The sequence below is a fragment of the Miniopterus natalensis genome, chromosome 7 (genome assembly GCF_054644295.1).
Source record: "Miniopterus natalensis isolate mMinNat1 chromosome 7, mMinNat1.hap1, whole genome shotgun sequence".
In the NCBI taxonomy this organism is placed as follows: Eukaryota; Metazoa; Chordata; class Mammalia; order Chiroptera; family Miniopteridae; genus Miniopterus; species Miniopterus natalensis.
The window spans coordinates 5,905,264-5,929,940 of record NC_142087.1 but is presented as its reverse complement, the minus strand read 5'-3'; the positions used below and the strand labels follow the sequence as shown (position 1 = coordinate 5,929,940).

The following is a 24,677-nucleotide window of genomic DNA, read 5'->3' as shown; positions in this document are numbered from 1 at the left end:
GGGGTCTTGTCCTGACCTATAGACAAATGGGCCAGGGTCTTCTCCCCATTTTACAGATGGGGAAATTGAGACCCTGAGAGAGATGTGATTTAAACAAAGTTATCCGAATGGTGACAGCTAATTCCTAAACCCGGGTCTCTTGATGACAAATCTACCCTCTCTTCTCCCCATCAGTTGCTCCCCCTACCCCCAATTCCAGTTATCTCATCTCCGGGGTTGAAGATAGAGCGGGGAGAACAGAGCAACGCAGGGCAGAGAAAGGGCTTTTAGCAGTTGAAAGAATATGAGGAGGGTGCCTGCACACAGCCCTCAGCATACACCACCTCGCCCATTGACTTGCCTGTCAATTCACCCACCCATTTACGCATTTACTTGTTAGTTTGCTCTATCAGTAATTCACCCACTCATCAATTCACTCGTTCACACTTTAATTCACCCTGTCTCTAATTCACTCACTCACTAATTCACCCACCCACTCACTCATTAATTCACTCTATCAGTAATTCACCCACTCATCAATTCACTTATTCACACTTTAATTCACCCTGTCCCTAATTCACTCACTCCTTAATTCAGCCACTCATTAATTCACCCACCCACTCATTAATTCAGCCACTCTCACTAATTGGATCTCTCACTAATTCACCCACTCTTGCTCATGATGTTACCAAATCCTGCCACCTTCAGCGACAGCAGAGTATTAAATCAAGCCCAGGACCCATGTGTGCAGCAGCTCAGGTGGCATTTCCACCAAGCCCACTCCAAAGGAAGAAGGTGGGTGGAGAGAAACGAGGGAGACAGGAAAAGGGGGTCAGGGAGCAGAAGGGAAGGACACTTGCTAGGCACTTTTTGGTGTTCTACTAATGCTATCTCATTTAACACTCAGACCACCCGTGAGGTTGATTGAGCCTCAGTTTCCTCCTCTACAAAATGCACACAGAGGAGAATCACTTACCCAAAGTCACGATTAGTAGGAGGTAGGCGCCTGGATGTAAATCCAGGTCTGTGGGGCTGCAAGCCTTGTCTTCCGCCTGTTCTGGGGGAAGGGATGGAAACTGGAGGATGACAGGGAAATGGGAGATGGAATCTGTCTGGGCCTGAGCAGCTGGGTGCTGTGGGACTAGTGGGGGCCATAGCGGGGTCATGTGGAGCAGGGCAGTGGAACCAGAGGGGAGTCCAGCCCCACCAAACTTCCTCTCCACTCTGATCCCAGGGGAGGTGGGAAGCTAGGAGGGAGCTCCCAGGACAAGGATCCAGAAGATTGGTGTCTGGGGCCTGGGATTTCGGTTTTTAATTCATGAGCCATGAGCCAGCTTTATCTCTGTAAGAGCACTGAGGGTAGAAGTCAATGATTTGGGAAGTCACTGAGTTAGGGCGCCTTGCTGGTGGGTTCTCAGCGTCCCAGCATATCAGTTATCCAGGATGCCTTACTTGGAGTGACAATGACTTGGAGGGTGGCTGAGTCAGGGGTCAAATGAATGCTGATGAGCCCGCCTCTCCATCTTGCAGAATCAATAGCTGAATATTGGTGAGTTAAGGCCCCACCAGTTGTAATAGCACCCCAGGTGTGAGCCAGAAACCAACAAACAGCCAAATCCCTGTGGCCCCGCCCAGACTATCCACCAGTGGGGGAGCCGATTAACCATTAACCCCCACCCCTCCCCGGCAGAGCCTCCACCCCTTCTCAGAGGCTAGGCCAAGACTCTCGGGGGATCCTCCCAGAGGACAGTCTGAAAGTCAGGAAGGCAGGGAGTGCACCTGGGAGGAAGCAGGGGAGGGCGGGGGCCGGGACTCAGCCTGGAGCCTTCCGGGTGGGCATCCCGGGCAGGGCAAGCGACTGAGGTGCGGAGAGGGGAGGATGCGCCTCTCCAAAACCCTCGTCGACATGGACATGGCTGACTACAGTGCTGCGCTGGACCCGGCCTACACCACCCTGGAATTTGAGAATGTGCAGGTGTTGACGATGGGCAATGGTAGGTGGAGGCAGGTATGCCCAGGGATGGGGGTGGGTCTCTGGCACTCAATTTTGAGTTGAGAGGAGAATGGTAGACAGCGGCCAGGTTGGCCTGATAGCCAGCACAGGAGTTGCCAGGTGAAGGAAATGTGCCCAGGTACGGCGACCAGAGGCACTGGGTTAGGGGAGGCCTGCAAGAGCGGATCTCCAGCAAAAGTAGGTCCCAGGAACTCCTGCCAGGCCCTTCCTGCTCAGCGTGCCACTGGGAGTGCGGAAATGACGGTGAGCTCCCTCTTCATATCCAGCTTTAGTAATTGGGCCCAACACGGCCCCTTCTTGAATCCCTTGGGCCTGGGTCCAGGGAGATGGAAAGGTACGTCTAGTCTCTGGAGATGGTGGATAGAGGCACAACTGTTTCAGGACGTCTTTGAGACTTTTTTGGATGCATGCCCCACTTAGAGAAAAAGGAGTTCTCAGGGAAGTATTGCTAAATGAGACCCCAGTCAGTAGTGTGTGTGTGTGTGTGTGTGTGTGTGTGTGTGTGTGTGTGTGTGTGATCACGGCCTCCTCTTGGTGTGGTGAGTTTCCCTGTAAGGGGGTGGATGGGTGGTGTTCTAGGTTGGCAGCCATGTGCCTGTGGAAACCATTTGCATGTTTGTGCTTATTTGTCTGTGTGCACCTGTTCTGTGTCCATTTTCATTTGTGTTTGTTCATTGAGTGGGTCTGTATTGGTTGGTGTTTCTAGACGTGCCTATGTTTGTCTTATGTACATAAGTGGCGGTGAATGTGTACATGTGTCTGTGGGTGTTTGCACACATATACTATGGATGTGGATTTGTTTGTATGCCCTGTGCTTCCTGGGCACACATGTCCTGCATGGGCATTCTGACTCCTGCTCTGTGTGTACCTGCTTGTGTACATGTGCACATGCTTGCTCTGGGTGCCAGCGCTGTCTGGTGGGCACGATTACGCAGACGTGATGCGCAGGATTTCAACTTTGTCATTAGCCAAATAAGATTCTCATCAGCAACATATCCATTTTTCTTTGAGCAGATTTTGTTGCTTGTATGTGTCTCTCCAGGTTTATACATCACTGAGAGCCCATCTGAAGGCGGGGCGGGGGGATTTCCTCCACAAGGAGGTAGGAGAAGGAAAGGGGCTTGGAAGCCAGGAAGTTTCTGGGGAGAAAGGTCCCTACCTGGTGGCAGGTCAGCCTTGAAGAAGTGGGTGGCAGCTGGCCGAGGTCAGCCTGCCACCTGCCTTCCTGCTCTGGCTCTGTGGCTTTAGCCAAGGCCTCTAAGGCTTGTGGTCAGTTTGGCTCAGCCAGAAAAAGGTGACTGCCCTTCCTGTGGTCAGTGGGCACTGTCTACAGGTCTCACCAATTGCTCACCTGTCCCTGCCATCCACTTACTGTGTGACCTTGGGCATGTCAACTCCCCTCTCCTGGCCTCTTCTATAAGATGGGCTTTATCACCCCAAGTCTGCTTGCTGGCTGGCTTTTAGGAGTATCCAAGGGTCACGTGAGGGAACTGAGGGAAAGACATGCAGGAAATGGTAAACAAGGAGCTGCTGCACTAGGTGGGGTGCCATGTGACCCCCACAAGGACAATGTGTGCTGTCATACTCCTGGCCACCATCCAGCCCCAGGCTGTTCCCTAGGGCTGGCACCATCTACCCTCCAAAACTCATGCCTCCAGCTCCCAGGAATCCTTGATCCCAAGGCAGGGGCCAAGCCCCTTGACTGGGTGTCCTGAAGACAGGACAGCCTTCTGCTCTGGAGCCAAAAAGATCAAGGCTCAAGTTCTGGCATAGATCCTTTCCTGTTGGAACCTCAGTTTCCTCATCTGTAAGATGGGAATAAATAACAGCACCCACCCCAGGGCTAACCAGAGGATGAAGTAAGAAAAGGTGCTTAAGATCTTAGCAAAAGTAACTAGTCCTGGCCCACCTGAGTCATCTCAGAAACTCTGAACACCTGAGAGAAGGGTTTACATTCTTTACTGGAGTTTGAAGTGGTCTGAGAGTTGGGGTTATGTTTGGCATACATCCTGGGCTGGTAGCTCAAAGACTCCCAGGATAGCTCCCCATATGTCCCCCATCTCAGATTCAGAATCATCAGCAGCAGGGGTCCTTGATTCAGAGGACCCAGCAGATACCTCAACAAGAGCTGCAATGGCCAGAATCATCCAGCACACCTAGGCCATCTAGCTGGCTCCTCTACTTTGCAGCAATGGTGATGACCCAGGGCAAGCCACTTGTCCTTTCTGAGCTTCGGTGTTCTCATCTGGAGAATGAGGCCAATCAGCTGACCCCAAGGGTGAGATAATATACTTGGCAGCATCCAGCCCATCTTGCCCAGGATGTGGGCACCCCTTCCCCCTGCCTCAACCCCAATGGCTGGGAATTGTGGGGTCAGCTCTTCCCAGGGGTCTGGGGAGGCGAGGCTGAGGGAGAAAGGGCACCAGCACAGCTTAACAATTATCCCCATCTCCAAGAATAATTCACTAAGTGGAGGGGGCCGCACTTCTGGGCACCCTTCAGAGTCTAGGAGATACTCAGCCAGACAAATGCAGGGTGAAATGCAGCAGAGTCCGCTTCCGTATGGAGGCTGGAGGTCTTCTGCTCAGAGTTTTCTTCTGCAGAAAAGTTTCTTTCAGAAATGCTGAGATAGTGCTTATTATGTGACAAGAACTTCACTGAATCACCACAACAGCCCTAGGGCATTTTTCTCCTGTTTTATAAGTGAGGAAAGGAAGGCAAGAAGTTAATTAATTCAGGCAAGATCACATGGCTAAGAGGTGGGCAAGTTGGGATTCAAACTTGGCAGAAGGGCTCCAGACTTTGTGTTCTTAACACAGCACCTTGCCCCTCTAGTTCTGTACTGGATGTTCCCTAGGAATTCAAGTTGGACTCAGGGTTTCTATGGGAACATGTGTGCTATGACTTTGTGTGGTGTGCACATGTATGCATTTTTGGAGGGAAATGGGACATAGTGTTTATCATGCTCTCCAAGAGGTGTATGCTTGGTGGAAGACTTTCTTATAAAAAGAGGGTTCAGCTACTGAAATTAAAAAAAAAAATCAAAACCACTGGGCCAGTAGAACTGCTCCCTTTACATTTAGGGAAACTGAGGCCCAGGGGAAATTGAAGCAAGGAAAAAAAACTTGCCCAAGGTCACAGGCAAGTTAATGGCAGCACCAAGGACCCCCAGAACCCAATTCAAAATCTTTGCCACCTGCCTGTTATACCCCTCCTCACATTTATATAGATGCAGTAGCTTTTGCCTCTGGGACAAGAGGTATTCAAGAGGTGCATACTTCCTTGTCACGACCCTCCCAGGGGGCAAACGAGCCACTGTCTTTGGTGTATGTCTTCTCATTTCCCAGTAGAGTTGGCAGGGTCAATGGGCACTAACTTGAGACCCACTCATCCCTGGTCACTCAATGAGAAATGAGGGGCAGGACCTGGTTCTGGGCAGATGCTGGAGTATTTGTCCCTTCCACAGCCCCTTATGCCCTGTCAATCAGGGTCTATAAGGGTTGGATGCATCCTAGAGGGTGGCCAAGTTTTCATTACTTCCCAGAGAAAGCTGGGCTAGCAGTCTCCATTATGGGACAAGTAGACCCTCACAAACAACTCTGAAGTCACCGTCACAACCATCCCTAAATTAGAGATGCCAAATGGGTTCTAAAAGGCTAGGGGGCTTGCCCAAGGTCGCTGAAGGAGTGGAAACAGCACAACATTCTGGCTGAGGCTGAAGCCTAGGGAGATCCCCACAATACTCATATTGGTTTGTAAATCTAAACCACCAGAAGAATGGGGCCTCCAGGATGTGACTTTCTGCCCCTCCTGAGTCCTCACTCTTTTTTCTTCCTGTACAGAAACATCCCCATCAGAAGGTGCTAACCTTAATGCGACCAACAACCTGGGTGTCAGTGCCCTGTGTGCCATCTGTGGAGACCGGGCCACAGGCAAACACTATGGTGCCTCGAGCTGTGACGGATGCAAGGGCTTCTTCCGGAGGAGCGTGAGAAAGAACCACATGTACTCCTGCAGGTGTGGAGCCCCTGCTTGGGGTCTTGATTTCTCCAGCTGGGAAGTGGGCACACTTGGGGTAATGTTCCCAGGGTCTGTTGTCTCCCTAACTAGGTCCCAGAGGCATCTGCCCTTCAAGGTCTTCAAGCCTCCTCTATTTTCTGAGGCCTCATGGATTCAGATGGGAACAGCCATTCTAGGAAACTCATTCATTATCAGAAAGCTATTGGCTGCCCTTTATTGAGCACTTACTATATGCAAGCACCATACTAAGTCATACATACCCATTGCTATTTTCCCCATGTAGCAAATAAGGACCCATGAGGCTTAGGATCAAGCCTCCGAGGATGGGACACATCCTCCAACATGGTGCTTTTTCTGGGGCAAATAGGCAATTGGCCCCAGGCCTTTCCATCTACCCCAAGGGCTTCCTAAAGCCTTGGAGATCACTGCTTTAAAAACATCTGTCATTCAGAATGACAACAATAATAAAATGATAGCCATCGGTTATAAGCATTTGCCATGTGTGGATACTGTGCCAAGCTCCATCCATGTATTATTTCCTCCTGTCAATGCCCCTCTGAGGTGGTTACTATTATTATTCTCATTCTATAGAGGAGGAAGCTGTAGCTTGAAGAGGGCTCAGAATTTGCCCAAGCCCACCCAGCTTGAATCAATGGCAGAGCCCAGGTTTATACTCAGGGCCCCAACCCTAACCACTGCGGAGCTCAGCCTCTACTTATATCTCCCTCCAGAGAGTGACTTATGTGGACCAAGTATTGACCCTTAGCTATATCCAGGAGCCTGATCTGGGCTCTGAGCTCTTATAGGATGCAGTGGAAATAGCAGTGCATTGATACTCAAGGGGCTAGGGTTCCCAACCTGGCTCTACCATCAGGCTGAGCGACTCCGGTCTACTTGTTGCCTCTCTGAGCTTCAGTTTCCCTACATTTAATAGGATAGGGTTGGACTCCATAGAGCCTTTCTCATGGTTAACTTGAGAAAACCCCTGCAATGAAGAGTTAGAGCAAAGAGACTGGGGGCCAACCAGATGGTCAGGGTTCTAGTTCCATCCTGGGAGCGGGAGGGCTGTTCCTTCTCCATCAACCATCCAAAGCCCTCCCCAGATTTAGTCGGCAGTGCGTGGTGGACAAAGACAAGAGGAACCAGTGCCGCTACTGCAGGCTCAAGAAATGCTTCCGGGCTGGCATGAAGAAGGAAGGTGAGCCTCGGCCCTCCCCCTACCACCACTGCCCCACCCGCACCCACAGCTCCCCACAGTCATTTACAACTGTGGCCACAACTTTATGACTCGGTGACAGGCCCCAGGGTGACTGGCTAATGGCTGAGAGAAGGAAGGGCCTAGAAATCTGACCATAGGGAGTGGCTGGGCTTGGTCTTGAGAAAGATTCAAAGAGATAAGTCCCTACTCTCGGCTACTGGGGTTCCCAGCCACCATCACCCCTGCCTGCCTTCACCACCACAAGGCAACCAAGTTGGGTGTTTTTTTCTTTATATACTATTTCAAACATTAAGAAAGATATTACAAATATGACATTACAAATGTCCATGTACCACCCAGACTCAGCAAATATGAGGGGGGGGGGCTCTATTCCTGAGCTTCCTGTCCCAGGGACAACTGCCCTGGGAGTAGAGTGCATTGATTAAGGTCTCTCCAGGCCTCCTGACACCAGCAGGCACCAATCATTAGGCTGGACTTTTCCATGATGGATAGTTCCTTTCATTCTTATGACAACCCAATGTGGCTGGCACTATTATTATTCCTTCTTTTCATGGGTGAGGAAACAGAGGCCAGAAAGGTTCAGCAACTTGCCTAAGGCCCCACAGCTGGTCCATGCAAGATCTGGGGTTTGAATCCAGAGCTTTGAACTCAAGTTCAGTGCTTTTTGGATGACACCTCCATGCTGCTTACTTTATGCCCTCCAGATCTCAGGAACATTTAAAAAATATATTTTTTAAATATGTTTTTATTGATTTCAGAGAGAGGAAGGGAGGGGGGAGAGGGAGAAACATCAATGATGAGGGAGAATATCATCCATCGGCTGCCTCCTGTACGCCGCCTACTGGGGATAGAGCCTGAAATCCGGGCATGTGCCCTGACAGGGGAATCAAACCATGACCTTCAGGTTCATGGGTGGACGCTCAACCACTGAGCCACACCAGCCGAGCAGGAACATTTAAAATCTTTTCAGCCCAAGCTCAGGAAGCAAAAATCTTTTAACTGCTTCTAAAAGTAACTTTTCATTTTCAAATCTCTTCCTTTTTCCCCTTAACTCAAGTTTCCCAGCTCTGGGAATAGCCCTCAGGCCTTCACTTCTATCCCATAGCTGTGGCACCTAGCCAAACCCTTGGTCTAGTCCTGCACACCTCCTACCCCCATCCTGCCTGCTGAGCCTGATGAGGAGAGGAACTCACTTTGGCAGCCTCCCCTCCCCCATCTCTACCTCTGAGACCCTGTTTTTTCTGCTCCCTGTCTTCTGTGTCTCATCCTAATAGGGCCTTGGCTTGAACCATGAGTCCTTTTGGTAAACCTGGGTCTGCTGACCCTAATGAAGGAGTGGCCCCCTCCTGCTTTCAACACAATTCCGGTATCCAGACCTCAGTGGCTCTCCAAATGGGGAAGGAGGTTTTTCAAAGGGTGAATGCCACCCCATCCCCTTTTCCCCAGCCCAGAGTTCCATGGTGTTGAGCCTCTCACACCCACTCTCATCTCTAAGTTGGGAACCACTCTGTGGAATGAGAAATGCTACAAATGGGGATGTGATATACAGAGGTGGGCAAAAGTAGGTTAATAATAATACTAATAATATAATAAATAAACAATACAAGAATAAACTCTGTTTCTCATACTCACAACTGTAAACCTACTTTTGCTCACTCCTGTATGTATGAACAGCTGGTGGCAAGAGGAAGATTGAGAACTATAGCCTAAGGGCCTAACAGTCTATGATTCTCATAGTCAGTGATTCTATTACCTCATAGTCAAGATTTTAGGTTCAGCCCGGCCTGTAGTGGCTCAGCGGTTAAGCATTGACCCAGTATCCAGGCGATCAGGGTTCAATTCCCGGTCAGGGCGCATGCCCGGGTTGCAGGCTCAATCCTCAGTTGGAGGCGTGCAGGAGGCAGCCGATCAATGACTCTCATCATTGATGTTTCAGTGTCTCTCTCTCCCTCTCCTTTCCTCTCTCTGAAATCAATAAATATATATTAAAAAAAAAAAAAAATAGGTTCAAGGAAATGAATCTCTTGTGTTAAAATTTCATGCCTTGTGGCAGGCAGGCTGGAGAACAGTTGGCAGCCTTCCTGGGCTGTATGTGGCCTGGTCCAGCTGTGAGCAGCCTTTGTATGTGTCTCTTGTTAAGCATCCAGAGTCATTTTCACATGTGTCACTTCAGGGAAGTTTCTGTCCCATCTGGACTCTGTAAAATGAAGGAGTTGGTGGTGATCCCTCCCAGCCTTGTGAGTCTCACCACAGACACTGGGACCTATGTGTTTGTTGCCTGATCTTCCCCCTAAGCTGCCAAGGAGGCTTAACCCGGGTCCTGGAAGGGGAGGAGAGAACCAGGCCATTCTGCTTTAGCTTAGCCTTGAATATCCATTGCTTCTTGGCTCAGGGAAGGTGGCATCATGTCAGGAGGATTGGCTGATGACAAGTCAGTGTAGGCGAGTAAATGTTGGTGCGTATTTACACACCTGGGTTAAGATTGTGACATGTGTTCATGTTGCTTGGTTGCTTTGAGACTAGGCCAGAGTAGCAAAGTGTTCAGCTGCCACCGCAGTCAAGCGCTGGGAAGTAAGGGTATTACTAGTTCTGCCTAAGTCTTAGAGTCCCAACACCCCTCCTCAGCCTGGTAAGAACTTTCCGAAGCCAAGAGAGATTCTTGGAAGCCACAGGGATCAGAAGATTTGGGACAAATTTTCATTTTTTTTTCTTGACAGTCTTAGCAGGATTTGGCCATTTAAACCCAAAAGTAGTCCCTGAGGGGTGAATTGTATGGTGAAGGATAGTCACTAGACTTTTAAGGATGATCACTTTGCAGAGTATATAGACATCAAATTATAATGTTGTATACCTGACATATATATTTTTTAAATGTAGTCCCTGAGGACAGAAAGGCACAGGCTGCAAACAAAAGTTATAGACGAGCCAGGTGTATATGAGGCCATCAAATCTACTCCCCGCTACCTCCACTTTACAAATGGGGAAATTGAGGCCAGAGAAGTGATATGATTGGCTCAAGGGTGGAGTCAGGGCTAAAACACAGGCTCCCAGACACCAAGGTCCCAAGATTAAAACTGAGAAGGACAAGCATGGGAATCATCTTGGGTCCAGATTCCTGAAATTTCCTCTTGACCCCAGGGAAGGGCTCCAAACCTCATAGGCCCATGAGTCTTGGCCAGAGGATACTCCATGGTGGCAAGAAGTGGGTTCCCTGAAGTGCCAAAGACTCTGGGGAGAAACCTGGGCATCAGTGGGCCCAGTAGCAGTCGAGAATTCTTTCCTATAACCCGACACCTACCTGGGCCTCAGTTGGTGAACTGAGGACAAATGTCAGGTTCCTGGCATCGAGAACCCAGACCAGGAAGCAGGGCCATGGATGCAGGAGGTGTGGGTTGGTGGTAGGTAGGCCCTTTCTTGGAAGCCCAGCCCAGCCCCCCCTAGGCCCCCAAGCAGGGGTTCTCTGAGAAGACAAGCTCATCTTCTTCTCCGTCTCTGCCCAAGCTGGTTAATATTCAATAGAAGTTACATTAGGTCCCGGACCCTGCTAATACTGAGCAAACATTTGGAAAACATCACTCCGTGACTGAGCTCGCGCCGGGCACTGATAAGGCTGGCCTAACCTTGAGGAGCCCAATCCGCAGCTGCTGACGGCAGCCCTTTCGCTCAGCCTGCTCTCGGCGCCCTGGCGGGTGTGGGCAGCCCCGTGGGAGGGGTGCGGGCAGGGCGGGCGGGGCAGGACTAGGGCTGGGGAGCGGTTCTGGGAGCTGGGTCTCGGAGAGATTTCTTATCTCAGGACTTCTGTTTTATCCCACTGACTCCTGGCTTCGTTTAGACTGTCTGACTTTCATTCTCTGACTTCAAGAATGTGTGAAATCCAGAGAAAGTTGAATAGGTGGGTCGTCAATGTTCCACTGAGAAAAAGGGTATAGGGTATGCCCAAGAATCAGAGCTCGTCCCCTCCAGCACCTTCTATCATTCGCTCGACAAATATTTATCGAGAGCACCTACTGTGTGCCAGGCTCTGTTCTAGTCCCTGGGGCCACAGCAGTGAAGAGGGAGAAGCAGGTTCTTTCTGGAGCTTTCCTTCTCAGAGAGAGACAGAGCAAAAAAATGGGCATAGAATTCTACAATAAGTGCCAAGAAGACAAAAGCAGGACGAAGGGCAGAGCGCGAGGAGGGAATGCCACATCAGACAGGTGGTCAGAGAGGGTACCTCTGAGAAGGTGACATTGGCATGGAGACAGGAGTGACACAGAGATGCAGCTAAGCCATGGGAGAAGAGGGCTCCAGGCTGTGGGAACAGCAGCAGCAAAGGCCCTGACGGAGAGGGGCAGGGTGTGTCCCAAGAGCAGTGGGGGCAGGTTTGGGGACAGAGTGAGGGAAGGGGGTCCGAGAGAAAGGGCCACAGGGAGGAGCTGTGACTTCACGCCGAGTGAGATGAGGAGGCACTGGCTTTGAGCAGTGGAGGGATATGACCTGGGTTTCACTTTTAGTTCACTGAGAGGGGCGCGGGCTGTAGGGGCAAGGCCAGAGCAAAGGGGCCAGTGAGGGGGGCCTGGACCACTCTGGGGCAGAGAAGGCAGGGCCCAGAGTGGGAGCCGAGGATCGGTTCTGTAGGGGTTGCTGACAGCATGTGGGGCGTGAGCAGAGGAGGAATGTGAGAGAAAGAGACTCCGAGGCCGGGCTCGGGAGAATAGCCCTCCCTGTTCCCGAGATGGGAAAGACAGCAGAGGAGCAGGTTTAGGAGGCAGAAGCTGGTAGATGGGGCAACTGAGGCCCAGGGAGAGGAGGTGATTCCTACCGGCACGCAGAGAATGAGTGGCAATTCCAAAAAGGAACTGGGTCTCCTCCTACCTCATCCTTTCTCCTCCCAGCTTCAGCCAAGCCTCATTGCACAGGAGGCTTCTCAGAGTCCAAGGGACAGGGACACGGCAGCCAAAGGTCCATCTTACATCTCAGGCCAGGAGTGGCCTGGAAGGGAACATGCAGCGGGGTGTGGGGCCCTGGTGGACAGAGGCCCCAGATCTCTGAGTTCCTGGGAGAGAGCCCAGCAGTGGGGCAGGAGGAGGACAGTGTTCCTTTGCTGTCTCCGAGGGTAGTCAGGAGCCCACGAAGCTCCTGCTGATGGATGAGACCACCAAGGCAGGTGGGGCCTCCAGATCCCCTTGCCCAGGCCTTCTGCCTCAGGGTTTAGGAATCCCTGGGCCATCTCATGCCACCCAGAGGAATTCATTTGGCTTGTTTTATACACTTTCATCTGGAAAGAAAGGGTTCTTTTCCAAAACAGAGCTTGAAAATGTAATCTAGACAGATCCGCTCTTCAATGCTCAAGACCCACCTAAAGCCCTCTGCCAAGTCATCATTGTCTTGCATAACTCCAGTGATGGATGGATCACTCCTGCAGTCACCGCATTGTGTTGGGGGCAGTCCTGGCACTTGGAAAGTTCTTCCACAAGCTGGGCTAGAATCCATCTCCCCTCCTTTCCACCAGCCGATCTGGGCTCTGTCCCCTGGAAGCACCCCTCCCACTCCCACTTCCAACTGGGAGTCTCCTTTGCTGCAGGACAGCCCTGCAGAATCTCTGTCTGGGTTGAACTCTCTCCCCTTGCACCTCACCCACTCCTCATCAGTCATGTGACAACCCTCCACTCTGCCCTATCCCTGCCCTCCCTCCTCACCCCTCTCTGCTGTCCTCACAGCCGTCCAAAATGAGCGGGACCGGATCAGCACTCGCCGGTCAAGCTATGAGGATAGCAGTCTGCCCTCCATCAATGCGCTCCTGCAGGCTGAGGTCCTGTCCCAGCAGGTACTGTGGTGATTGCTTCACCCACTGGGGACCCCCCCTCACTGAAGACGAGTCTCACCCCCACTCTGCCTTCCCCAGCCAAGCCCTGGAGCAGCATCTAAAAGGACCCTCAGATATCACAGAGGGAAGCTGAGTCCAGGGTCACACAGCCAGTTTAGTAGCAAAGACAAAACTGGAACCCAGGTCTGGCACACTGGGCACTTTCTAGTTCATCCCTCTGCCCATGTTGTGCAGGCCAAGCAGAGTCTTTGGTTTCACTGAGGGCCTGAGATCAGCTTAGCCACAAGACGACAGAGCAGTGAACAAGTGGACAGGGTAGCAAACTGGGACTCAGCCAGCCTCTTGCTGTTGACCTTGGGAAAGTCACAGCACCCCTCTGGGCTGTGGTTTCTTCATCTGTCAGATGAGGAGGATTTTTGTCCTGCTTCTCCCCTAGGGCTGAGGGGTTCCTTGGCATTCTGAGGAGCTGGTGGCAGAGGAGGCAGGGGCAGGCAGCAGGCGAAAGCCCAGAGGGAGCCCTCCTTCCTCATATCTGCTGTCTTGAGCAGCATCCTTCCTTCTGTCCATTTTCCCTTGGACTTCCTCCAGAGCCAGGATGGCACCCACAGTCCATCTCCCCTTTTCCAGACATGGGAACTACCTGAGGAGGGGCCTCTGTGCAAGGTTCAGAGGGTGTGGGGCAGGCCCAGCCATCTCCAACATTTTCTTTCATCTCCCCCCAGATCACCTCCCCTGTCTCCGGGATCAATGGAGACATTCGGGCAAAGAAGATTGCCAGCATTGCAGACGTGTGCGAGTCCATGAAGGAGCAGCTGCTGGTGCTCGTTGAGTGGGCCAAGTACATCCCAGCTTTCTGCGAACTCCCCCTGGATGACCAGGTGCGGGCAGACATGGACTGCAGGCAGTGGGGGCACTGGGCAGGAGGGTCCTGCAGGCCCACCTGGGATATAGCCTTAGACTGGTTTGATTTTATTTTAACAAAACACACAGAGTGCTCATGTGTCCTGGAGTTATTTAAATCACTTTGCAAACATTAACTCATTTAATCCCTCCAACAACCCTATGAAGTAGTGTTATTATTAGTTCCATCTTATAAGTGAGGAAACTGGGCCACAGAGAGGTTGAGTAACTTGCTCAAGGTCACACAGCTAGTATATAGCAAAGCTAGGATTAAAACTAGGCAGGCAAGCTCCAAAGTCCAGGCTTCTATCCACTGTCCCACTGCACCATGCACCCCTCTCCTGAGGGGATATTGACAGAGGCCCAAGGCAAGAGATCAGGAGATTTGGGCTTGAGGCCTGGTTTTAAGACTAGTTCTCTGTGTGATCTTCCTGTCTCTGAGTCTCAATTTTCTTATCTATAATTATAGATTATAGAAATTATAATACCCGCTTCAGAAAGTTGTTGGGAGGATTGAGGACATTACCGTTTGAGAAGTGTAAATCATGCAATGAGCACCTACACAGTGCCCGGGCCACAGCTCGCCTCCTAAATGTCAGTTTCTTCCTTGTGTCCCACCAAGATGGCATAGCTCAGCATTTTCTTTCCCAAAGTACATTCTTTGGCATACCATAAATGTCCTGGGGGGGAACAAGGGGACTGTGGGGGGGGGGTGGTCTGAGGATAAATAAGTTTCTGAGATACGGCAAATGACAGTTCCTGCTTAGGGCACCCCTTAGGCCTCTGCACACATTTTCCTTATCTGGGAAAGGAGAGTTGGGCTGGGTCACCTTCTCAGCTCTGAGGGAAGCTCAGGGTCACCAATGGACAGGGCCTAGATGTCATTTGCTTCTCTGTTTCACACATTTGCATGAAAACTGGCAATGCATGTCAGTCTATTCAAGTTTCTGAGAAGTCCCCCAGGCAAGGCACCTGTTGAACTTTGTGGATAGACCCTGGGCCTGTCCAGGGTCCTTTAACACCCAGGCTCCCCTGGAACACCTATTAGTGTCCCATGGTGGGAGACGCTGTGCAAACACTAGTTTGGCTGGTCCTTGGCCTCGCACCAGGGGCTGGGTCAGATGCCCTCTCACACAGATTCCTCCCGCTTTGGGAAGGATGGCAGGGCAGGGATCTTGGCAGGGCTGCCCCTGTCTTCTCCCCTGCCCCTCGTGTTCTGGCCCTGGTCCCCTCTGCTGGAGAGTCTACATTAATGTTTAATCCCTCCTGTTCCTTCCCAGGGGAGCAGGGCAACGAGATACCCCCAAGCTGAACAATTGTTAACCTCGATTTCCCACCCAAACCTCCCTGGCCGGGGCTCAGAGCATTCTCAGAGAGCAGTGATGGGTAGCCAATAACATAGGACAATCATTAACACCCCCTGCCTGCTCACCCCCAGAACAGCCGCTATGTCAGGGGGCTGGACCCGGACCATGAGGGTTCCAGCTCCCCATTCGCGCAGTACAAGGAGCCCATCTTCCTCAGTGTGGGGGTGGGGGGAGGCACACCTGGGAGAACTGGGGATCATTGTCTTCCAAAGGACACTTCAAATCTATAGCCATTGCCCCAGGAGCCACTTTCCAAGTCTGTTTGCTTCTTGTTTCGTTTGGAATATGAATCCATTGCAACCTGGAAGGCTTGAGTAGTGCTGGATGAGGGGACTGAGGCCTAGAGAGCGAAAGTGATTTGCCCCAGGGCACAGAGCAAGGCAGCCGCAGAGCCGGGATTTGATGCCAGGTCTTCTCTCCCTCTCGATCTGAGAGCCACCGGGTAAGGGACAGGCCCTGCACAGGGCCCAGTGCACAGCGTGGGAAGTGCTGAGTAGTAAGCATCCCTGTCCTGGTCATGGGGCACGCACTCTCCCCCGTTTGTCATTTCTCCTCTTTCCCTGTCATCCCCACAAGGCTTAACACAGGGGGGACAGGGGGACAGGCTACGTGAGGACAGGTGGCTGCCCAGGAGGCTAGACCTGGAGTAGAAGTTAACAAGTTTGCTCGTTCCTTCATTCACCCATGTCTTCCTCCCCTCATTCAAACAAATATTTATTTATTGAATGTTTACTATGTGCCTTAGAACAATTTCACCTCCTTAGACAGGCCTTTTCTGACCTCCCATTTATGTAGCTACTCTTGCCCTATGCTCTTATCTCATAACCCCAATCTCCCTCCCTCCCTCCCTCCCTCCCCTCTTCTTTTCTTTCTGTCCTCACTTTCTCTTTCTTTCCCTTCCTCTCACCCTCCTTCCCTTCCCTTCCCTTCCCTTCCCTTCCCTTCCCTTCCCTTCCCTTCCCTTCCCTTCCCTTCCCTTCCCTTCCCTTCCCTTCCCTTCCCTTCCCTTCCCTTCCCTTCCCTTCCCTTCCCTTCCCTTCCCTTCCCTTCCCTTCCCTTCCCTCCCCTCCCCTCCCCTCCCCTCCCCTCCCCTCCCCTCCCCTCCCCTCCCCTCCCCTTCCCTTCCCTTCCTTTCCTTTCACCATTGTGTCCCCATTGCCTAAAAAGCGTTCATCACTTAGTAGGCATTTAACATTTGATGACTGAAAGAATGAACAATGAAATGAGTTAATAAACAAAAGCATTTTTACTTCATAATTTAGCCTGCTACAACCCCTCCCAACGCCCTAACCCAGCGTTGCAGATAAGACCCTTGAGGCTACCAGCCTGCTACTATTTTCCCAGCCCACCTTTAGTTCTCATGCGAGCACTAAAGCAGATGGTTCTGAAAGGGCAGGCGATGTCCTCCTGTGAATTGGCTGGGCTTCTACTCTCACTTTAGGCCTCCAAGGCAGCCTTGTCCTCTCTGCAGGAAAGGTGTCTGTCAAGCTCATCCCCTTCCAAGGACCAGCGCTCATGCCTTTGCCTTAAGTGGGAACCAACATCCACGTCCAAAGTCTTGTAGCTCACTCTCAGAATCCTGGAATCCTACAATGTCAAGTGGGCAGATGCCCTGGAGACCTGGAGCAGTGATTTCCAAACACAGCTGCACATCAGAATCAACTGGGGAGCTTATTTAACACAGACCCTTGGGCCCAATGCCATACATACAGAATCACAATCTCTGGTAGTAGGGCCCAAGAATCTGCATTTTATAAAGATGCTCTTCAAAATCTTTCATAGCTGGTCCATGAGTAGCAGTTTGGGACCCACAGTTTTAGAACTTTTGGGCCAGTAGACCCTATTTAGAGCCTGATGAAAGCTTTTGAGCCTCTAATGAGAAATGTATACACCCAGAATGTTGTCACAGCTTCACCAGGCACATAAGCCAGGACCATGGGGAAGCAGCAACTTGCCCAAGAACACCAACGTTCAAGGTCAGAGTCAACATTTGGTCTCCTACTCTGAGCACATATTCTTTCCCCTCCTGGTTCCTGCTGAATCTTTTCCAGGTCCCTGGTTTGATCAGTTATGGGAAGAAGGCAGCAGTTTTCTGATGCCCATTTTATAGTTCAGGCAAGTGAGGGCAAGAGGAGCATGAAGCTGCCTTGCCCAGGGCCAGTGAGTTGTCTAGGAGCAGCCTTCACAGGGATGCAGACACCAGATGCCGTCCCTTCTCTCTTCCAGGTGGCCCTGCTCAGAGCCCACGCCGGCGAGCACCTGCTGCTCGGAGCCACCAAGCGATCTATGGTGTTCAAGGACGTACTATTACTAGGTGAGGAGGCGGCCTGCTCGGCCTGAACTCTGTGGAGGGCATATCCAGTGTGGAACCCACCTTGGCACAGGAGATGTCCCTGGTGGCGTGCTGGGGCGAGGGAGACAGATCAGAAACAGCCCTGTCCCCTCAGCTGCAAGGAAACATGGACTCAAGGAATTAAAGTTCCCCAGCATTAAAGTTCAAGCACACTCAGGGTTGACCCTGGAATAACTCATGTGTTCTGAGGTGCTTCCTGGAGTAGGAGCAAGAGACGGCCAGAGATGGCACAAACGCCAGCCTAGGTCACCTATGCCTTCACGGCATGTCTGTTTATTATTTTAATGTTTATATAGATCACACTATGGGCCAGATCCTAGTCTGAATACTTTACAAATATCAACTTCTTTAATACAATAACTCTCTGAGGTAAGTTCTATTATTTGTCCCCATTTTACAGATGGAAAAAACCGAGGCACAGAAAGTAATTTATCTAAATATGCCTGGCTAGTTAGTGGTAGAACTGGGATTCAACCCAAGCAGTCTGGTTCCAGAATCTGGGCCCTTAACCTTGATGCTTTGGTGCCTCCCAAGTGACCCTGAAATGTCATCAGTCTTGTGGGTCTTGTTGGAGAATGGAACTTGGGTGATGTGAAAGGGTCCTAGAGAGCCAGGCTCCAGGGCCAGCCCAATGACTTCAAGCTATTCATTCCTTTAATCTGGGCCTTAACTTTCTCATCTGTAAAATGGTCATGAGAGTCCCCAGGGGGCTCTCCTCCCATGGGCACCACCTGCATTGCAACTGCAAAAGACAGGGCCTGTTCAAAGCTAGGGAGAAGGGGTACACCCAAAGTGGCTTCCCCATCCCCTCTCCTTCCCAATTCATCCAGGTAATGACTACATCATCCCCCGGCACTGCCCGGAGCTGGCAGAAATGAGCCGGGTGTCCATGCGCATCCTCGACGAGCTGGTGCTGCCATTCCAGGAGCTGCAGATCGATGACAATGAGTATGCCTGCCTCAAAGCCATCATCTTCTTTGACCCAGGTACAGTCCACACCTCGCACCCACCCCCTGTGCTCCAGACCCTCTGTCAGACTTCTCCTACTGGGTGACATGCCCCAAGTTCACAACCTCATCTCCTTAGTACAGCAACCCGGAGAGGGCGTTTTTCTTAGCTCCATTTCACAGATGAGGAAAATCAAGGTTCAGAGGGAGGATATGACTTTATGACTTGACAGGGCACACTGGCTCCAGAGCCTTGGGTTTTCTCTTTCCTTCCCCTTCCTCCCTCCTTTCTTCTCTCTCCTTCCTTCTTTTCTTTCCTTTTATATTTTCTTCTTTCCCTCAAAATTTTTTATCAAAATAATATCTGCACATACTTACAATGCAAATATTCCTCCGTCCCCACTTTTCCTGCTAAAGCCTACTCCCAGTTTCCTATTCTTTTAACTGTTTCTTCTGGCCTTGCGTATAGCCTCTAACATGGTATGTTAAGAGTTCAGTTCTGTTTGTGGTCTCAGGCATCGCCTGGGGCTCTCGAAGTGTATCTCCTGCAGGTAAGCGGGGACTACTGTATTACACCCTCACCCCTTCCTTCAGCTCTTGACTCTCCTCTCTCCATTCCATCTGCTGACTTTCCACCTGCATTTGTAGTTATGCCTTTCTGCAAAGCCTGATTTTATTTCACACTGTCAAGATTCCTGGGCCCCCAAAGGCTTACTTGCTCCCTTTCCTCCTTACATGTTAGAAAAGACCTACTGTGTGCCAGGCACTGTCTTAGAGCTAGGCCCCACCTGCATGAGGTCACCTCTAATAATAATAGTAATGAGGAAGATGACCACCATTTATGGAATGCTCTTTACAACACCGTTCTAAACACTCTGTGTGCATCATCTTACTTAATGTTACTTATTATTTGCAACATGGTACCTGCGAGATAGGAATTATTATCCCCATTTTGCAGATTAGAAACTGAGGCACTGGGAAATTGATTAATTTGTCCAAGGTCACACAACCAGGAAATGGCAGAGCTCAGATTTGAAGTTCAGACTATCCAGATCTCAAGTCCATGTTCTTACCTACTACATGCTATCCTGCACTTCTTAAACAGAAAGAGTGCTTGTTCCAGTTTCCTTGAGAGCCTGGCCCAGGCTGTATCCCCTGCAGCGCTCAGCACAGGGTTAGACAGAGTAATTGCTCAGGAAAATGTTCAGGATTCCTGATGCTGAGTCAGGGTCAGCAACCTGGCTTGGACTGGCAGGTGACCTAGAATAGGGCCTGGCATGTAGGTGGTGTTCAATGCACAAACATGGTTTAGTGGAAAGAGCCTCGGACCAGAAGCATGGGTGAAATTCTCTTCTTGCTACTTACTCTAGGAAATAAATGCATTGCCTCCATGAAGTTTAAGATTATCTATTGGAGGATTACTTGAGTCTCCTTCTTGAGATTGAGGGTCTAGAATTTACCCATTGATTTTCCCCCCACTCATTTATCTGATCTACCTAGTCTTTCATCTAGTTATCTCTTGAACAAGTATTGACTATGCATGGTGCTAGGTGGTGGGTTTAAAATGACAAATGAGGCATATGCTCACAGTCTAGTGGAGGAGACAGTTGCCTCCTGTGCAGTCAGTAGTAACAGAAGAGCCAGAGGATTTTGGGAACATGATGGGCATTCATAATGCAGACTCAGGGAGGGTGGAATGGAGAAGGTGGAATGGAAGGTGGAGGTGAAACCCAAGCTGAGACCCTAAGATGACACAAGCAAGGGAGCAGAGAAGAGGGATACTACTCGAAGGCGGCAGAAGCAGCGTGTGCTGAGATCTGGATGGTGGGAACTGAACTGGGAGTCAGGAGCCCCACGTCCACATCATGGATCTGCCAACAACCAGATGTATGACCTGGGCCAAGTCCTTTCTCTGCCTTGTGCCTCAGTTTCCCCATGTGTAATGAGGGAGTTGCTAAGTGCCCTTTTGGGTATGTTCCTGAAGTCCCTTCCTCCATCCCCCACTCCCCTCTTCCAGTTCTGCGTCTTAGGAAATGTGACAAACACTTTTCTGGCCGAGTCCAGGAAGCTGCCATTTGCGTTAGTGCACCCTGCTTCTTGAGGACCCTGAATCCTCACCCCAGCACTGCTGAGGACTCCCTAGGTGACCTTGGGCCACTAGGCCCCCTATCAGGGCTCCATGAGTCTGGGAGGCCTGGGTCTTGACTCCCCAGATGCTCCAGCTGGGCCCCACTGCCCTCCCTTGCCCACCCCTCCCGTTGCAGATGCCAAGGGGTTGAGTGACCCGGGTAAGATCAAGCGGCTGCGGTCCCAGGTGCAGGTGAGCCTGGAGGACTACATCAACGACCGCCAGTACGACTCGCGCGGCCGCTTCGGCGAGCTGCTGCTGCTGCTGCCCACGCTGCAGAGCATCACCTGGCAGATGATCGAGCAGATCCAGTTCATCAAGCTCTTCGGCATGGCCAAGATCGACAACCTGCTGCAGGAGATGCTGCTGGGAGGTCCGTGCCGGGCCCAGGAGGGGCTGAGAGGTGGGCGGAGGCAGGAGGCCTCTCCAAGAGATGAGCCTCACGCAGACCTGGGCTCACCTCTGAGCTCCATCGCTTCCTCACTCTGTGGCTTTGAGCAAGTCCCTTAAGCTACCTGAGCCTCAGTTTCTTCATCAGGAAAATGGAGACAATGGTTCATTTATTCAGGAACTGATAGCCTAGCGTGTGCTGGTGACTGTTCTAAGGGCTGGAGATTCAGCCGAGAACAAGATCTCTGCCCTGCTGGGGTGTGTGTGTGTGTGTGTGTGTGTGTGTGTGTGTGTGTGTGTGTAAGGGCCTATGGGAACAGGTAACAATCATGTATATAATAAGGAGGGTAACTACAGATGTTTAAATAACCTGACTAAACAACAGAGGGTGACTGAAAAGGGGCCTCTTTTGATAGGCTGGCCAAGGGAGACTTCTCTGAAGTGGTGACTTTTGTGATTAGGCCTGATGGATGAAAGGAAATAGAACATTTAAAAGCCAAGAGAAAAACATTCTAGGCAGAAGTAACTGATCCAGAAGTCCTGGCGCAGCAGAGGGTAGTGTGCTCGAGAAAGGAGGGTAAGGTGGTGAGACGGGGGAGTCGTATGAGGTGAAGATGGAGGTCCAGCAGAAACCAAGTGATAAGCATATGGTTAGATAGGCCACGGTCAGAAATTTGGATTTTATTCTCATGCAACTATTATAAGAAGAGTGGAGCCAACATGTGAGCAGAAGCACAGAGATTGGAAATTATAGGAAAGTACTTAGAAACACATAGGTGCTGTAAGTAGGTCAGCTTGGCTGAAATGAAGGTGTGGGGGTGAGACTGAAAGGTGAGTTGGGAGCAAATTGTTGAAGGACTTCCATGCCAAGGAATTTCGGGAGCCACTGATTAAATTCATTATGTTAACATGCAATCAGTACTCATTATAATATTTAAATTATCTCGATGCCTCGTTACATGCTCCTTGTTTCTTTTAAATTACTTTTGTTCTCTTGATTTGTTGGGTCCTCTTAATGCCCTCATAAAGCCCGTGGATGGGAATGGTAAGCCCATGAGCAGGCTGGCTGGCGCACCTGAGGAAGACGGCGTCTCAAGGCCCGTGGGCCTTGCCCCAAACTCTTCACCTTCACTGAGTCTCCCCTCTACCTGCAGGATCCTCCAGTGATGCAACTCATGCCCACCACCCCCTGCACCCTCACCTGATGCAGGAGCACATGGGCACCAACGTCATTGTTGCCAACACGATGCCTGCTCATCTCAGCAACGGACAGATGTGTGAGTGGCCCCGACCCAGGGGGCAGGCAGGTGGGCATCTTGGGCTCTACTCAGGAAGGGGTGACTTGGGGGCTAAGAGGGGAGCCAGGAGAAGGTTGAGTCCAGGAGATGAAAGCCGGAATGCAATAGCTGTCTGTACTCCAGGGGAGGGATGAGGGCTGAGGTTGTCCACTGGGTAAGGCTGTTATTCGGTGAGGTGGCTGACAGCCTCTGCTGAATGAAGCTGTCCTTGAGGTGAGGGAAACCCACCAGATGAGGTTGCCCTTGGGTGAGGGTGTCCTCACTGGGACCAGGCAGCCCATGAAATGAGATTTCATTGCACTGAGATTGTTCTTTGGGGAAGTTGTCCATTGGATAGAATTAGCCAAGTGGGTCATGGTCAAACTTACTTTTTGAACCTGTTATGGGGATGAGGCCAATTAGTTTCTGTTACTCATCTACCTAAATATCAGGGAAATGGTATTTTAAGCCAGTTATCTAGAACCTTGGGTTTCATCAACTGTTGTTCCTTCCCTCCAAGAATGGGTACTCCTGTCACATGTCCCACTGTCCTTGGGGAGAGTCAGACTTAGGCCCTGGTTTGGGAAAAGCAGCTCACATCTCCATATCGAATGGTGGAGGAGATAGAGGTTTGCAGGACCTGGGGAAAGGCTCTGACTTTGTGACCTGGCCCAGCCACAGCCTTCCAGACCTCATGGAGCTTAAGACTATGATCTGGGACTCAGAAGGTATGAGCCAGAAGAGACCTTAGAGATGATCGAGTTTCATTCTTTCATCTTATACAAAAGGAAACTAAGCCCCAGAAAGGGAGAAAGAACTTTCCCAGGGTTGTTCCTTTACTCCCCAAAGGGCTGGAATTCTGAGCAGCCTGTCTGTCTCTCTGTCCCTCCAGCGACCCCTGAGACTCCACAGCCCTCACCGCCAGGTGGCTCTGGATCTGAACCCTACAAGCTCCTGCCAGGAGCCATCGCCACAATTGTCAAGCCCCCCTCCGCCATCCCCCAGCTGACTATCACCAAGCAAGAAGTTATCTAGCAAGCCGCCGGGGGTCGGGGGCTCTGCTGGCCCTCCAGCCCCCTCAGAGAGCCCCTGGTGGTCACTTGGTCACAGTGAAGGAAGCTGTGATGACAGGGCCAGTCCCAGAGCAGTAATGAAAAGGGCAAAGGGCCCAAGAACTTGGGCTGTGGGCCATGTCACATTGCCACTCTCCACCCCTGCTCTGGATGATGGGGCTTTGACTTGGGGAGACCCAGCTGGAAAATCCTCTGCTGCCTTGGACAACGTTTCTCTGGCCAAAGCCACTGCCTTCCCCTTCATTCATATCTACCCCCAACTGCTTCACCCACAAAGGACCGCTGCCTGGAGACGACATGGGACCTTGCTCAAACACAGCTCCCTTCCCCCTCGGGCTGGTACTTCTCCCCTAGTGCTGTCATAGTGTCCGGACACAGAGAGCCCTTTCAGGGCCTGGATCGCGGTCCCTTACTCCTCCCCGCTCTGTGCCCCAGCCTCCAGGGGTCCTCTCCATCTGCCACTGTCACCTTCCTCAGCCATTTTCGTTTCTTCAAAGCCACCTCTGCAGAGGCTGAGGAAGACTTGGAAACTATTCTCCCAGTCATCCTGGGAACATTTTTAAAGCACTGACTGGGGCTAGGCACATGTAGGAGGCTGATGAGAAGGAAGACACTTTCTGCCTCTGACCCACAGCTCTCCCCTTCTTCAGGAACTTGGGTGGATCCCTTGGTTCGGTGTGATGATCTCTACAGGCTCTCAACAGTGGTGGACAACTGCAACAGGAACTTGGAGGGAAGGCTGGAGGGTCAGAGAAAGCATCCAGGAAGGGCAGGCTGTGTACTAAGCCCTTAAGGCAGGGTTGGATTCCGGCTGGTGGGGCAGGTGAGACAGGACATTCCAAGGGAAGGCAAACAGCCCGGGGAAGGTCTGGACGTCAGAAGAAGGGCGTGGGAGGGGGGCGATGAAAAGACGGCTGCCTGAAGCAGAGTGGGCATGCTGGGCAGCATGGGGGCCTTGAATGCCAGACTGAGGCATTGACACTTGGGTTCTTAGGCCGTGAGTAGCTGGGAAGGGAATGTAGTCAGCTGAGCTTTTAGAACCTGAAGACAGCAGTCCTTCAGAGGTTGGAAGTTTGGGAAGGAGCAAGGAGATCAGAAGGGGCTGATGATGTAATCCAGGTGGGAGAGATGAGGCCGGGGGATGGAGAAGGGTGGGTGAATCCTCAGGTCAGTGATATCAGAGGAATTATCTGCCAGAGCCTGT

At 51.3% G+C, this 24,677-nt stretch overlaps 1 protein-coding gene across 3 annotated transcripts; it reads left to right on the top strand.

The window, feature by feature from the left end:
- The first annotated feature begins 1,858 nt into the window (after positions 1–1,858).
- On the top strand, positions 1,859–24,201 carry HNF4A (hepatocyte nuclear factor 4 alpha). 3 transcript variants are annotated; one of them, XM_016219305.2, is made up of 10 exons: positions 1,859–1,973; positions 5,836–6,010; positions 7,117–7,211; positions 12,932–13,038; positions 13,761–13,916; positions 17,532–17,619; positions 18,489–18,644; positions 20,870–21,106; positions 22,278–22,400; positions 23,293–24,201. In XM_016219305.2, the coding sequence occupies exons 1-10, from the start codon at positions 1,859–1,861 to the stop codon at positions 23,433–23,435; spliced, it is 1,395 nt and encodes a 464-aa protein (XP_016074791.1). In that variant the 3' UTR covers positions 23,436–24,201. The 3 variants fall into 3 exon arrangements, with proteins under 3 accessions (XP_016074791.1, XP_016074790.1, XP_016074789.1); XM_016219304.2 differs by having other exon boundaries at positions 22,278–22,430; XM_016219303.2 differs by having other exon boundaries at positions 20,870–21,136; positions 22,278–22,430.
- Positions 24,202–24,677: the final 476 nt, after the last annotated feature.

Excerpts from the sequence above, each read along its gene's own strand:
- HNF4A (XM_016219303.2), top strand. The coding sequence starts at position 1,859 with ATGCGCCTCTCCAAAACCCTCGTCGACATGGACATGGCTGACTACAGT. Across the intron at positions 13,039-13,760 it reads CTGAGGTCCTGTCCCAGCAG|ATCACCTCCCCTGTCTCCGG; the intron begins GTACTGTGGTGA and ends ATCTCCCCCCAG. Across the intron at positions 13,917-17,531 it reads AACTCCCCCTGGATGACCAG|GTGGCCCTGCTCAGAGCCCA; the intron begins GTGCGGGCAGAC and ends TCTCTCTTCCAG.